We start from the raw sequence: 15,032 nt of genomic DNA on the forward strand, positions 1-15,032 counted from the left end.
ACAGGACACGGCTGACCACAGACAGGACACGGCTGACCACAGACAGGACACGGCTGACCACAGACAGGACACGGCTGACCACAGACAGGACACGGCTGACCACAGACAGGACACGGCTGACCACAGACAGACACGGCTGACCACAGACAGACACGGCTGACCACAGACAGACACGGCTGACCACAGACAGACACGGCTGACCACAGACAGACACGGCTGACCACAGACAGACACGGCTGACCACAGACACGACACGGCTGACCACAGACACGACACGGCTGACCACAGACACGACACGGCTGACCACAGACACGACACGGCTGACCACAGACACGACACGGCTGACCACAGACACGACACGGCTGACCACAGACACGACACGGCTGACCACAGACAGACACGGCTGAACACAGACAGACACGGCTGAACACAGACAGACACAACTGACCACAGACAGACACGGCTGACCACAGACAGACACGGCTGACCACAGACACGGCTGACCACAGACAGACACGGCTGACCACAGACAGACACGGCTGACCACAGACAGACACGGCTGACCACAGACAGACACGGCTGACCACAGACAGACACGGCTGACCACAGACACGACACGGCTGACCACAGACAGACACGACTGACCACAGACAGACACGACGTTTTAAGATTTTCAGGTTCAGAAACTGCAATCCAAATGTAAAATAACACTGTACTTTATAAATAAAATATACATTACAAATATAGTTACAAAAGTTATTCAGTGAAGAACGAGTGATTTTCACTGGCCACTAGAGGCTGCAGAAGAGATTCATTACCCATAAACCCACATGTTATACACAACTCTACAGCAGAAACACATGTGTACAGTCTGGTGCAGAAAGTGGTTTTGGTCTATAAAGCTAATGTTGCCCTTCATGACGACTGTGAGGGTCGATCCGTTTAAATTATATTAAGCCTTAAAGTGCTGCATAATAAAGGGCGTGGCCACTTGAGTGACAGGTGGATTGCCGCTGATGTCACTACTAGCCGTTTGTCTGCTAGCGTTAGCATCACGTCACCTCAGCTAATCCGCCTCGCCGCACATTTTCGTTTATCCGGGAGTGACGCTGCCAAGATGGCGACGGCCGGCTCCGCCCACTTTGGGCTTCAGAAACGCTCTCCAGAAACATTACGGGTGACGTCACGCACTCTACAAACATGTTTTTACAGTCTAAGATCACGCTTCAGCACTGCCGTGAGACTAACATTACAGACATAACATTATTATGGGCTGTGTTTGCAGTGCTCCTCTCCTGGCCTCTGTCAGTGATGATTGCTCCGTTGCCGTGGTTACTGCAGAGCTCAGAGAAATGTGAGTATTGACACGCACCTCTCTCCTCATTGGCTGTCCTGGATCGGCCAATGAGAGGACAGGGAATACACACACCTCGAAAGTACATGAAACTGACATTCCTTAAGTAACTTTTGTGCTTTAAATATTTAAATACATATTTCAAATGGCTTTGAAACATTGACTGACTTTTTTTTTTTTTGGCTGATTGTGGTGTCATGTGATGCACGTTTTTTTGCAAATGATGAAGAGCACTTTGGTCAATGTGGTGTTTTAACTGGGTGATACAAATAACGGGACACTGACAAATGTAACTACAAATTAACATGTACATATTAATATAAATTGATATTTATCACATTACTTAAATATTATCATATATACAATATATAAATACATGTGTATTACATATTAAATATAAATATATTTTATATGTATATATAATTAAATATTGATTGAATGTAGTAAGAAAATAATATACAATAATTAAAATGTACATATTTTAGTATTTGTACTTTGATTTTAATCATTGTTTATATGTGTGTGTGTGTGTATGTATATATATATATATATATATATATATATATAATATAATATAATAGTAAATGTAATATTATTAATTAAATTAAAATTTGCATTCATACTTCTAGGTATTTCCAAGAATATCATTGTTCACATGATCTCATTGTTATGAATCAAAACATTATCATGGACACTCATATGGAACCATGGCACTTTGAGCGTTGTCCACCGAGGAGTGTGTTTATGGTGTGTGTTCAGTTTCAGGGACCGGCGGCACCAGGACTTTGTGCGCGGTGTGTGTTGGGTCCCGGGCGGCTCGGGTGTGTTGACCAGCGTGGGCTGGGACCATCAGGTGCTGCACCACAGCGTCAGCCCGCACACACCTGCGCCCTAGAGCATCATGGGAAACCACACGCCCACCTTCATTCTGTCTCCATCAAATACACTCATCTGTGACCATTCATGAGTTTCAACAGTGTGTAAGCAGAAAAAACGTGTATTTTATTAACAGAAATGGGCATTTATGCTGATTGTTGTGATTATGCTGTTTTCATCTCATATTTGAGCCAACAAACATTTCATTCCTTCAGATCTGAGCAAAAAATGATGTCACTGTTCAATAAAAGTTTCTATCATCTGTCTATTCTTGCTCTCGCATGTTTTTTATTACAGGATATTGCCGGTTATATTGTTCCCTTCAGGCGTAACACATTGTTAAATGTACAAAATGACTATCACAATAAAGTCGTAGAAATAATTCCACAGATTAATAAAGCACGATTATTGACCTATTGACATTTATCACACGATTTAAACCTTTAAAGAAGTGTGAGATTTCCCCCCCAAAATTTCTTATTTACACACAAGCTTATTTTCATCCAGTATATTCAAACAAAAGCGAAGTTTGCTTCATTTTGGTCTTTGATTCTTGCTTCAGATTCGAAATAATAACCATGAAAAGCAGCAAAAACACGTTTCTTCGTTGAGAAAAGCCATCGGTATCTATAGCATTATCTACATTTTAAGGCTTATTTTATACTTTAGTTCATAAAATACATAGTTTTGACCTGGAAAAAAATGAATCCAGCACCACTGGAAGAAGCTCTCGGGTCGAGAGCTGTAGAGAAAGTGTACATTAATGATTAAAGACGTTTTTAGCATGAAAAGAAACGTCCAATGAACCTTGACAAACACAACTTATCAGGAATGGATTAAACAAATGATTTGAGTGAATTAAATGAAAAGTTATGACACTTAAAATGTCAAATATTGTGAGTTTGTGTTGTTCATATACAGGCACAGTTTCTCCATTCGAGTGATTTTAGCAGCTCTAGGAAGTCCCGTAGTCGAAACCGTAGACGGTTACAGTAATACTTCAGCAACAGCAGTAATAACGCTTCAGATGGGGTGCAAAACGTGCAAATGGTCTGTCAGGTAGGTGTTTCAGCGTGTGTACAGGTAAGGCACGTCTCCGGATCAGGGCGAACCATCTTTGATCAGGGGTGTGATGGGCTGTTTGGTTCCTGGTCTCACGGTGAATGTCATTCCATGCTGCTGTTTGCTTGATGATCCGTTACTGAAGGACAGAGAAAAGTGCTGTTATTCTCATGAAAGCACCTATAATAGTATTGACAGCATTAAATAGGACCAAAGTCTGTTTTCAGGCTCTACTAGAACAGGTTTTTCTGCTTGAATGTTAAATATTTTCCTCATATTCTCCATTGTTGCGGCTCCTCTCTTCCCAGTCTGTCAGTAACGCTCTGTTTCCTTCCTGTCTCTATGAAGCTCCTCCTTATGAAAAGCACACTGTGCTCTGATTGGTCGGCTTTAGCAGTGTGTTATGATTGATCAAGCGCTTCGAGTGTGTCTGGGAAATGTCCCACCCCTTACCATAACTGCCAATTTAACACACTACTAACTAACTCAACCAGGCCCCGCCCCTTTATTCTGCGTATGAATTATTATAATGAGGAATATTGTGGCGTGTTCGTTCCCGGCAGAAACTCGAGACTATAATGGAGGCGTTTCAGGAGTTCAGAAACACTGACACTGATATAGAGAAGAAAAGTTTTCATGCTCAAACAGCAACATTACACACTAAAGACAGATGAACATGGGAGTAGACATGAACCTCAAGTAACTTCCTTTTGATTCCACTTTGACCAGTGATTTCTCAATATTACAAAAGATTTGTGGCCATCAGCTGCATTGAGTACAGCCAGTAAGTATGTAAAAACCACATAAATGTAATTGAAACAGCTGTTGAATGTGGCTCTATTATCAGAGAGAATATTTTAGGAGGCTATTTGTCTTCCAGGTGAAAACACATCTAATAAATATCTCAGCTATGTGCATGTGCTATCGGGGAGGAGTGACCTGTGACGCCTGAATCATTGTTCATGTTATTCCAAAGAAATGTGTTGCGTAATCTGCCTGTTTCCGCCTCAGAGTGAAAAAGGTAACCGACACTTTATTTCTTGTCAGTGCAACTTAATTTCTCCCAATTGTGACTTTAATCCTCACATTGTGAGTTTATTTTTTTAAACCTTTATCTTTTATTACACTGCAGTGGAGACGGGCATCATTATTCCTCTTAGTTTTTAAACACCGGTCTCATTGAGACACCAATCCTGACATATTTCCCGCTCTTAAAGAGTCATGAAACCCCAAAACACACTGAGATGTGAACAGATATGTACGGGCTGCACATCATTAAAAGCACTCATAAATTATATAAATAAGTGGAAATTTCGGGTTCTTCCGGGTTGAAAAGCAAAGTCAAGGCAACGTCAGGGAATGTGAGGTAGAAGCGTGCTTTCGGAGCATGTGATTGGCTGCAGGTACGATTCTACATCAGCTGACCCTAGAGCTAATCTCAGCATTTATTCATGAGAAAGAGCTCGTTCAGTCCAATCACTGCACTGTATTACGCATGAGATTATTATGATCTACAGAAGACAATGATGCAAACCGACAATTTAGAGAACAACGGACAATAAGTCTGTTGAATAAAATCCCTTTCAGTTAAACTGACGCGTCATTTGTTCAGAGACTGATGAGCTCGTGAATGTAACAAAAATGTTATTATTAGACCTTTTGAATGTTCTCCCACCCTCTACACTCCCACTTTTCCACAGCTTTACACACCCATCTTTTGAGACTTTTTCCAACTCTGAGGTGTGAACGACCAGGCTAAAACGGGGGTTTCATGACACTTTAAGGTCATGTTTCACTTGAAAAATATGTCATTACAGAAGTATAATGGGTTGCAACTTTGACTTTAGCTTGTTCGGTTTACCTGTTCTGGGATTTAGCTGAAGTGGCTAGAGCTTTTTTGGCGGCTTTGCTTTCCAGCTCCTTCAGGTCCAGTCCACGAGATTGCACTGGCAGGGTTGAACTTCGGGTTTTTGTAGGATAGGACGTGGCCTCGTCATCAGACAGCGGAGAGTTCCACTCATCTCCGTTAGACTCCACCTCCTTGGCAGCTGAGAACTTGGGGTCCATCTCCAGCATCTTCTTCTGCAAGATACTGAGAAGTGTTGCCTGGCTAGCGGAGACGGATGGAGGTCCCTGTGCAGGGGGTTGCGTGGCTTTAGTTTGAACTGGCTTGGATTGGAGCTGGAGGTTTGGTGGAGGGCCTGGGGCTTTAGGAGGGTAGGTGGGAGGTTTAGGTTTGGGGGAAACACGGGGGCCATTGGTTACAGGAGGAGGTGTAGCAGGTGGGGAGGGTTTGGCAGGTGGAGCAGGAGGAGCAGAGTGACTTGGTAAGGTGCCATTGAGGACTTGAGTAGGTAAGAAGGGTTTAGAAGGTGTAGGAGGAGTTTTCACAGGGGCAGCAGGAGCGGGGTGACTTGGCGGGGGGCAGTTAATGATCGGAGTAGGAGTAGAAGGTAAGGTTTTAGAAGGTTGAGAGGCAGTTTTCACAGGGGCAACAGGAGCGGGGTGACTTGGCGGGGGGCAGTTAATGATCGTAGCAGGTAAGGTTTTAGAAGGTTGAGAGACAGTTTTCACAGGGGCAGCAGGAGCGGGGTGACTTGGCGGGGGGCAGTTAATGATCGTAGCAGGTAAGGTTTTAGAAGGTTGAGAGACAGTTTTCACAGGGGCAGCAGGAGCGGGGTGACTTGGCGGGGGGCAGTTAATGATCGGAGTAGGAGTAGAAGGTAAGGTTTTAGAAGGTTGAGAGACAGTTTTCACAGGGGCAACAGGAGCGGGGTGACTTGGCGGGGGGCAGTTAATGATCGGAGTAGGAGTAGAAGGTAAGGTTTTAGAAGGTTGGGAGGCAGTTTTCACAGGGGCAGCAGGAGCGGGGTGACTTGGCGGCAGAACCGAAGGTTCATCCTCAGTGTCGGAGTTGGCAAATTCTGGAGGTGGCGGAATGAAGGTCAAGTTTTCTCCGCTTTCCACATCTCTAACAAGAACACCCAGACCACCAACAGAGCTGTTCATTGGGCTGCTTTCTTGTGGAGTTGAGCTTAGCTCCGGCTTTGAGTGGGACACTTTTGTACCCTCTGCTTTGGTGAGTGGTTGCACGTTCGTGGTGGACTTTAATTGTGCATTGGGACTGTCTGGTGTTGGGTCTCGAGGAGTGACAGTGAAGGAGTTTGGTTTTTCAACACTAGGTTGGATCACAGAATTGCTTGGCTCTGTGGAGTTGCTGTTCTGTTGGGATAGAGCTGCTCTCTGCTTATCTCTTTCCTTTGCAGCCAATAGCAGGGCGAACGGCGAGGCGGATGTCTCTTTCTTCACTGTGCCATCTACTCCCTGTGTGTTGAGCTGTCGGTAGTTAATGAGCGGGCTGTTCTTGCGAGACCTGCCAGGGGACTCCATCACCTGCATAACATCAGGTATTTTCTTCCCTATTTTGGGAGAGACTTTGATGGGTGTTGGAACCTCAGTGGGGATGCTTTGTACCATGACAGGCTCAGGATTGATTTTGACCTCGACCTTGGCTGGTTGGCTTGGGGCATGTGCCATGTCTGGCTGGTCATTCTGTAGCACAGTGGCGGAGCTGTTCCGACGGGCTGGTTTAGTTGGTGGCACCACCGATTGGACTGCTTGTAGAGATCCACCATTTTTCCCGCTATTCCCATTGACAACACCAACCGAATTTCCAGAAGAATCTTCCAGCAGTAAAATGGACTGGACCTTTTCCTTGTCCGACTGTCCGCCAAGTAATGCGCTCTTCTCTACGTTGTAGAGTTTGGCTGTGTTCTGGGGGTTGAAGCTAGATGGTCTTGGGTTAGAAACAACAGGTGGCACTGGCGTTTGAGACTGGATATCCAGATTAGATATGGAGGACATTCGGACGGGTTTTAGAGGCGCCGCTTTCGGAGATTTAGCAAGAACAGGTGGCGCTTTCCCACCAGGGGGTGGCGGTGGGGTGAATTTAGGGCATTCTGGGATATCTTGGAACTCCAGGCTGGAGAGGGAACCTCTGAAGCTGGATGTTTCAGATGGAGGTTTTGGGGGAGCCATTGGAGGAGGTTTGAGGTAGGCCATGTCCAAATCTGAAGTGTACTCAGACCCGGTAATTGATGGAGGTTTTGGGGGTGCCATTGGAGGGGGTTGCTGACTTGCATGTTTTACAGAAGGGTCGATTTCACCAAAGAACTGTGGTGGGGGAGGGATGAAAGATGGAGGACGCGGGGCTGAAGAGGGTGGAGGGGGTGGAGGGGCGGAGCTGGGTGGAGGAGGTATCAGTATTTCTCCCTCGATTATGTCGGGAACAGAAAGCATTCTTCCTTTCGGGAGATTTGTGGTACTTCCTACAAAAAGACAAGTTCATTAGTTCATTCAAACACCTCAAGAATGTTGTGAAAATTCCCTGATAAAAAAACAAAAAAACACTGTTATCCAAGAAGTCATCTGTTCCTGATCATCATGTTTGTTGAGTTCTGTGTAGTGATCTCACCTGTACCGTTTATCTTGGGTTCATAGAAGGGTGGAAGAACCGGTACCTTGGGAGTTGGAACTGCAAAGCCTTGCACACTCTCAGAGGACTGGGATTTAAAGAAACAGAACAGTTAGAACAGTAAGGGAGTCTACAGCAGTAACACACCTTTCATTGTAGGAGCCACTGAGTCACAGTTTGAATTTCTAGGCACTAAACCAACCAGTTTCCTATAAACTATTCATAGAGCTAATGATGTTGAAGGACATGGATCCTTTCTCTTGATTTGGCTCTTTCTTTCTCATGTATAAACCATCCCGATTTCACACTCACACTCAGAATGCTCCAGATATGTTTCTGTAAATCAGGTGACAGATTCTTGGACACTCCTCACCAACACCCCATAAAGTGATTTATTGTTATGAAAACATTATGGGAATGTTCTCGGGAACGTTCAGGTTGCTGGACTGAGAGCACTCAGTGTGATGGAACCTGGTCTGCATCCAAAAATGTCATTCAGAAATAGCTTGATAATCTTTCTTTATGGACACCTTCATCATTTTCATTTCTTGTCCTCTCAGTTCATTGACATGCAAAAAGGGACACACCCCTACAGCGTGTGTGTTTGTTTCAGGTGTTGCTGTCTTTATGGGAGAATCACAAAAACAAAAAACCCAGATCAAACCAAAAGACTCTAAAATGACTAAGGCCTTAAATCAATCATTGAAAAATGCAGGATGATGCATGACATTAATATTTGAGATTTGTTCAGAAAGTATGAGCCATTATAAAAGTGGCAAAAGCTCCTAATTACTGAAGCTTGTGTGTGTGTGTGTGTGTGTGTACGTCTGCCAGATCTCTGCCGAACACAAACACAACGTGTATTCAAAACAGCACCTGCAAGTTTGGAAAACTAGGCCGGCTAAAACCTGCGTCGGCACGAGAAACTGACAGGAGAGCGTCGGAACAGCCGAATCATCAGGATCCTGATCTAATACAGTGAGTGAGCTCGAGTCCGAACACGCTCAGATGAACAATTACTGACACCATCTGAGCGTGGTTACTGTGATTCGGTCATCATCACCAGGGTGATACAAACACACAAATGCTGTGTGTGTGTTCGCTTTGTTCTGTCGGAGTGAAAGTGTGCTTATATGCTGAAGGGTGTGTTTGTCCTGAAGCTAAAGGTGTGTCTGTGTGTACAAGACGATTTCAGCACATTTCTCTGAATTAAATAGCATTAAATGCAAACATACTGCAAAAAGACGACAGCAGTGATGCACCAAAACACGTTCAGATTGTGTGTCAATAAGTGATATATACCCACAGTATATTTGATTACCATTTGCATATACCATAGAATTTGCATGGTGCTTAAAAAACATTTTTAAAAAATGCCACTACCATTGTACATTTATAAAAGCGTCATAATCTCATGATACCATGAAAATCCATGGTATGACTATGGTACTATGTGCAGAAACACTGCATTACAGCGGTAAATGTCCAACAAAACATAGTACTATTAATAATGCTATTTTGCAAGTCACCCCAACACTACAAAAGTGTAGCATGGTTTTACCCTGTTTTTTGGACGTCCACCATAGTTTTACACTGTTTTTGTACACGCATAATCATTTTACCCTGTTTTTTTGGATATGCACCATGGTTTTAGTCTGTTTAGTCTGCCCAATGTGCCCATGGTATAATTCCATGTAAAAAAAAAAACATGGTAATACTATTTTGTAAAAGATCCCAACTCAAAAATTTGCTTTAAAGGAAAAGTACTGTGGTAGTACTGGGGTACAGAGATCATTTACAAAAGTCTAACATGGTTTTACCCTGTTTGTTGGACATGTGCTCTAGTAAAACATTATTATATTGTATAGGTACCAAGTAGCCCATGGTGTTACCATAGTACATATATATATAAAAGGTAATACCGTGGTACTTTTGGAGACCCTAAAAACTATTAAATACTATTTTCTGTCTATTCACTGATGCTCAAATAAAATCTGTGTCCCTTTACTGCAAGGATAGAGAATGATCATGTGATCGGCGTGTTTTTGGGCCGTACCGTGAAGTGTTTGACGGTCGGACGCGAGCGCACTTTGGCAGTTCCAGACTCCGGGATAGCAGCCGAGTCATACACCAGCTCCACGTTATCTGAAAAACAAAGACCTGGTTAACATGGTTTAACCTGCAGCCTGCGTGGTTCAAAGCCACTGCTCAAGACCATGTGACCACCAAAACAGCAGAACAAGTAGTTCACGGGCATGGCGGCATGGCAGGTCAAAGGTTTCTTGAAAAGTCAATAATAACTTTTACTCTCATCATTGTTATAAATCAAAACAAACACTTTCCTGTTTGAGGTTCTTACATAAAGTTATCGTGTTCATTTTAGGTCCTAAAAAGTAGTAGTAGTGGGTCAGTCGGCTCAGGATTCGAGCCCGAGACCTTCGTGTTCCTGCAGTGCGATCAGTATACAGCCTCTTGGACTATTTTCGGTTATCTGTGTTTGTTCTTTAACGACTTTAAAAGTGATAATGATGCAATTACCAGAGCTTCAGCTGTCCTGTCGTCAATCATTACAGGAAGTTTGACCTGCATTATGACGGCAGACGTCTCTGTGTTTTTAATGTAGCTGATCTTGCTCTTTGAAAGAAATATGTGCCGTGACAAATGAGCCATTTTATATAATCTAATAAAAATGCATGTATTAGTTTGTGCATTAAAGTAAAAAGAAACTAAGGTGTGTTCCATATATTAGTTAAAAAATAACAAGATTGTAATACTATGGTACTTTGAAATATACCATTGGTACTCGAATTCATGTGCTACTATGGTTTTCACAAGATACTCCATAAACTACCAAATTACAATGGTACTACCAATTTTGTAAGTAAAAACATATTAACATTGTACCAAAACTACTAGTACTATGGTGTATAACATGGTAGTACTATGGTAACATGCCCAAATACTGGGTAGTACTATGGTATGACCAAAAACATGGTAGTACAATGGTGGTAGTACTATGGTAACATGCCCAAATACAGGGTAGTACTATGGCATATGACCAAAACAGGGTAGAACCGTGTATATGAGCAAAAACAAAGTAGTACTAAGGTGTATAACATGGTAGTACTATGGTATGTCAAAAAAAACAGTTTATTCAGTCAGTGTAATCGGACACGTCACAAACTTCCGAAAAAACCCTGAATATTTGAATGTGGTTATTCTGTCAGTGTGTCTACAACTAACTTCGTTTTTCTAAAAACACGAACTAACCCAGAGCTGTTTAAATCAAAGGTTATTCGTGTCTTAAAGAAAGTGTTTTGTGATCGATCGCGCAGAAGCCTGCGCGTGCACGCGCTCCTTGACAGGTGCAAAGGTCGCGTGAAGAGCACTTTAAACTGATATCATATCTATAATAAGACTATAAATCTATATGAGTGTGAATATCTCTTACCCATCTCCTTGAACTCCACATTGGTGCCGAATAACGATTGATTCTTCCGGCCCAGGAAATTAAGCGATCCTTTCTTCATGACTGTAATGACTGTGATTTGATCCGCAGTGATTCACATCAGCGTGATTTCATGATTTCATGATTTGATGATTTCAGGGTTTCAGCAGCAGCTGACTGAGAGTTTGAGACTGATAACTGATTCAGAAACACTGTAGAAGAGAAAATGGCCACGCACCTGAATCTGCCCGTGACCCCGCCCACTGAGACAGGTAAACACACACACACACACACACACACACACACACACACACACACACCTTAAAACTGCTGCTCGAACACACACCCTCAGTATTACTCAATATTATTTTCCATCGTTAAGATGAATGAAACTCAAATATTTGTTGTCATGGAGAAGGTCTCTTTCAGCCATCAAATATTCTGTTTATGATCAGAGCTGTCGAATTGATGTCATACTCAGGCATACAAAGTCCATTTCTTTGAAAATATGACACAAAATTGTCATAATTACGAGAGATAAAAAGTTGAAATTATGAGATAAATTCGAAATCATCACATAATCGAAAAATCGAAATGGACTTTCCATGTCATAGTTGAAAAAGTTGAAAATATGACAAATTTCATAATTATTTCATATTTATTGTATAAGTCATATGACTATAATAATTTTGACTTTTTATCTCGCAATTATGACTGTTTATGTTTTCGCAATGTCTCTTTATTGCTTATTTAAATATATGTAAAGCTTCTATTTAAAGTTATGTTATTATCCGTGTCAAATATAAAATTCTATGATTTTGTAAATATGTAAATATTTAATAGTTTAAATTATTTTAAAGCATAATTTAGTGTGACATATGTTATAAAAATTATTATTATGTTAATAATACATATTATATAAAAATATATAACAATTATATCATCTATAAAACTATATAAATGATTACATTTTGCCCTTTGGTACTGTATGAATGATATATAGCCTAATGCATATAATTATTGTTGAAAGGATGATATGAGTGTTTGTGTTGTGACTGTGATCAGGTCAGTGTGTGACGGCCGGATCATCGCAGTTATATGAGGGAATCGGTTTACGAGGGTCAAAGGTCACACCAGGACATGACCCGAGCGCAAGAGGAAAGAGATGACAGTAGATCTTCTTCTTATGCTGGAAGGACATGTTGCTGGTAAAGAGAGAATCTGAAATGAATGAAGAATGTCGTATAGATAGAGGAAACTGAATATCAATATTGACTTGTTTTGTGCCAATTGTGTCGTTCTAATAATAGAGGGATTATAGAGTCTGAGAATAGACGGAAGAGTCCGTTAAAAGCAGCTTAAGTCAGAATAACTTCACATGCGTTAAACCGCTGAATCAGTCCGTGTCCAGTTAGAGTGATGGGAAGGACTGACAGAGAGCAAGGCGTATCCCATAATTCCCAGTCGGCAACAGAATTCAAACGGGTCGGTCCTGTTCCGTGAGCGGTTGTCATGGCGATCTCAGTTCCGGGAATGTGGGGAATGTGAGAGTTCCTGTGTTTCCCAGGAGTGTTAGATGAGTTTCACTCGTGCTTCACATGCTTTATGATCCATGAAACCCTTCCCATGATGCATCACGCCTCAGAGGTGATTGACACCAGATAATGACAAACATAATCGCTATCTGGATGATGGATGGAAGGATAGATGGAAGGATGATAGATAGATAGATAGATAGATAGATAGATAGATAGATAGATAGATAGATAGATAGATGGACAGAATATATAATAGTTTTATACTTGTTTATTTATTTAAATCATGAGATCATGGACACACACACGGGAACAAACACTCAGGTAACAGAACCACATTCACACACACAGACACAGACGCAGACACAGACACACACACACACACACACACACACACACACACACACACACACACACACACACACACACACACCAGTCACTCTGATATTACTGTGTGTTAATAACCAGGTTTTGAAATGAACTGTGGCGGGAAACACTGTCAAATCACAAGCCAGTTTGGCGTATTAGTTATTATGTTCACTTGCTTTGCTGGGGAAGTTCGTGTAAGACAAATCTGTGCAGATTTAGCTCAAATACTCGTAAATCATCATGATATATTAAATACAGCGTATTGCTCAGAATCTGCTCACATCTGGCTTACTTAAACACACGTCACTACACAACTAATAACAGCGCTTGTTCATTTGCATTGAAGTGATAGCGAAGATTAAAAAGCATTTGGTGAACAGAAACAACGGCTCAGCCACCCTGGCCATGGCAAAAGTCAGCAGCTTGTGGTCCACAAAAGCAGTGAAGTGTCAGCCTTCCAGCAGGGAACGAAAGTGTCTGATGAGACCCAGCAGCTCCCGGTCGAGAGTGCTGTACTTCCGCTCACAGGGACGCAGCTGACGGCTAAAGAAAGCCAGCGGCTGCCAGGCCCCGCCTACCCACTGCTAGGCGTCCGAGGCGATGGCGATGGGGGCTGTGGGAGAAGGATGCGCCAGCAAGGCTGCCTTAGTGGTAGCAAAACCCTTGTCTCTGCTCTCAGTCCAGTCCACAGCGTGCTTGGGTTTACCTTTCAAGGCCTCGTGCAAGGGCCGCATGAGCTGAGCAGCTCGAGGGATGAAGCAGTGGTAGAAATTCACCATGCCGTGGAACTCCTGCAGGGATTTGACCGTGAGCGGGCGTGGGAACTGTGTGACTGGCTCCACCTTTGATGGGAGAGGGACTGCCCCGTCCTTAATGACTCTGTGCCCTAGATAGTCAATAGTGGAGAGACCGAACGGGCACTTGGCGGGGTTGACAATTAATCCATGTTGGTTAAGACGCTCAAAAAGGGTTCGGAGGTGCGCCAGGTGCTGAGACTTGGACGTGCTCGATACCAGGATGTCATCCAAGTACACAAAAAGGAAAGGCAGGTCCCGCAAAACAGAGTCCATGAGGCGCTGAAAAGATTGGCCGGCGTTTTTAAGGGCGACCAGCGTGCGCAGGAACTCAAACAGACCAAACGGTGTGATCACTGTCGTTTTAGGAATGTCCAGTGGGTGTACCGGCACCCCGAATGAGGTCCACCTTGGAAAAAATCACCTTGCCAGCCAGGTGTGCTGAAAAGTCCTGTATGTTTGGGACTGGGTATCGGTCAGGTGCCGTTGCCTCATTAAGCCGCCGGTAGTCGCCACACGGGCGCCTGCCGCCGCTAGGTTCTGGGACGATTTGGAGGGGTGATGCCCACGGCTGTCGGATCGGCGGAATATGCCCAGGCTTTCCATGTTTGCAAACTTAGCCTTTTCAACAGCAAGCTTGGTCGGGTCGAGGTGCTGAGCGTGGGCGTAGACGGGTGGAGCAATAGTGGTGAGATGGTGCTCCACACCACGCTTCACGGCAGATCCAGAGAAAGTGGGCTGAGTGAGGGCTGGGAAACTGGCAAGTAGACGGTGGAAATCATCGGAAGCTGAGAGCATGCTAGACAGTTGTATGGAGTCGGCCCCGCTGAGCGTGTACATATAAGAACAAAACGTGATGGCGTCAATCAGACAGCGGTTCTTTACATCTACCAACTGTCCACATGCACACAAAAAATCAGCACCGAGGAGGGGACGGCAAACCTTTGCTGTAACAAAGTCCCAGCTGAACTGCTGTCCTCTGAATCACAATTCGACCTCGTTCCATATGTGCGGATGGGGCTATTGGCAGCTTCCATAGGCGGGCACCATGTCCAAACGGGATGCAGGGATTCTCCTCTGTGCTCCCGTGTCACACAGAAAACGGCGTCTGGAGATGCTG

At 43.4% G+C, this 15,032-nt stretch overlaps 2 protein-coding genes across 2 annotated transcripts in view; one reads left to right on the forward strand and one right to left on the reverse strand.

Moving 5' to 3' along the window:
- wdr77 (WD repeat domain 77) overlaps positions 1-2,496 on the forward strand; it is a 12,376-nt gene extending 9,880 nt beyond the window's left edge. Inside the window, exons 9-10 of the mRNA XM_082139346.1 lie at positions 1,286-1,354; positions 2,114-2,496. Coding sequence (XP_081995472.1) covers positions 1,286-1,354; positions 2,114-2,249 — 205 coding nt within the window. The 3' untranslated portion in view covers positions 2,250-2,496. The remainder of the gene's footprint in view (positions 1-1,285; positions 1,355-2,113) is intronic.
- On the reverse strand, positions 2,336-11,438 carry LOC309475968 (uncharacterized protein). The gene is made up of 5 exons (XM_082138997.1): positions 11,218-11,438; positions 9,823-9,911; positions 7,767-7,854; positions 5,154-7,620; positions 2,336-3,431 (listed from the first exon to the last, which is right to left on the reverse strand). Exons 1-5 carry the CDS (start codon positions 11,294-11,296, stop codon positions 3,332-3,334), a joined length of 2,823 nt encoding a protein of 940 aa, XP_081995123.1. The 5' UTR covers positions 11,297-11,438; the 3' UTR covers positions 2,336-3,331.
- Between the last annotated feature and the right edge of the window lie 3,594 nt (positions 11,439-15,032).

The sequence above is a fragment of the Leuciscus leuciscus genome, assembly GCF_965113295.1.
Source record: "Leuciscus leuciscus genome assembly, chromosome: 15".
NCBI classification, from domain to species: domain Eukaryota; kingdom Metazoa; phylum Chordata; class Actinopteri; order Cypriniformes; family Leuciscidae; genus Leuciscus; species Leuciscus leuciscus.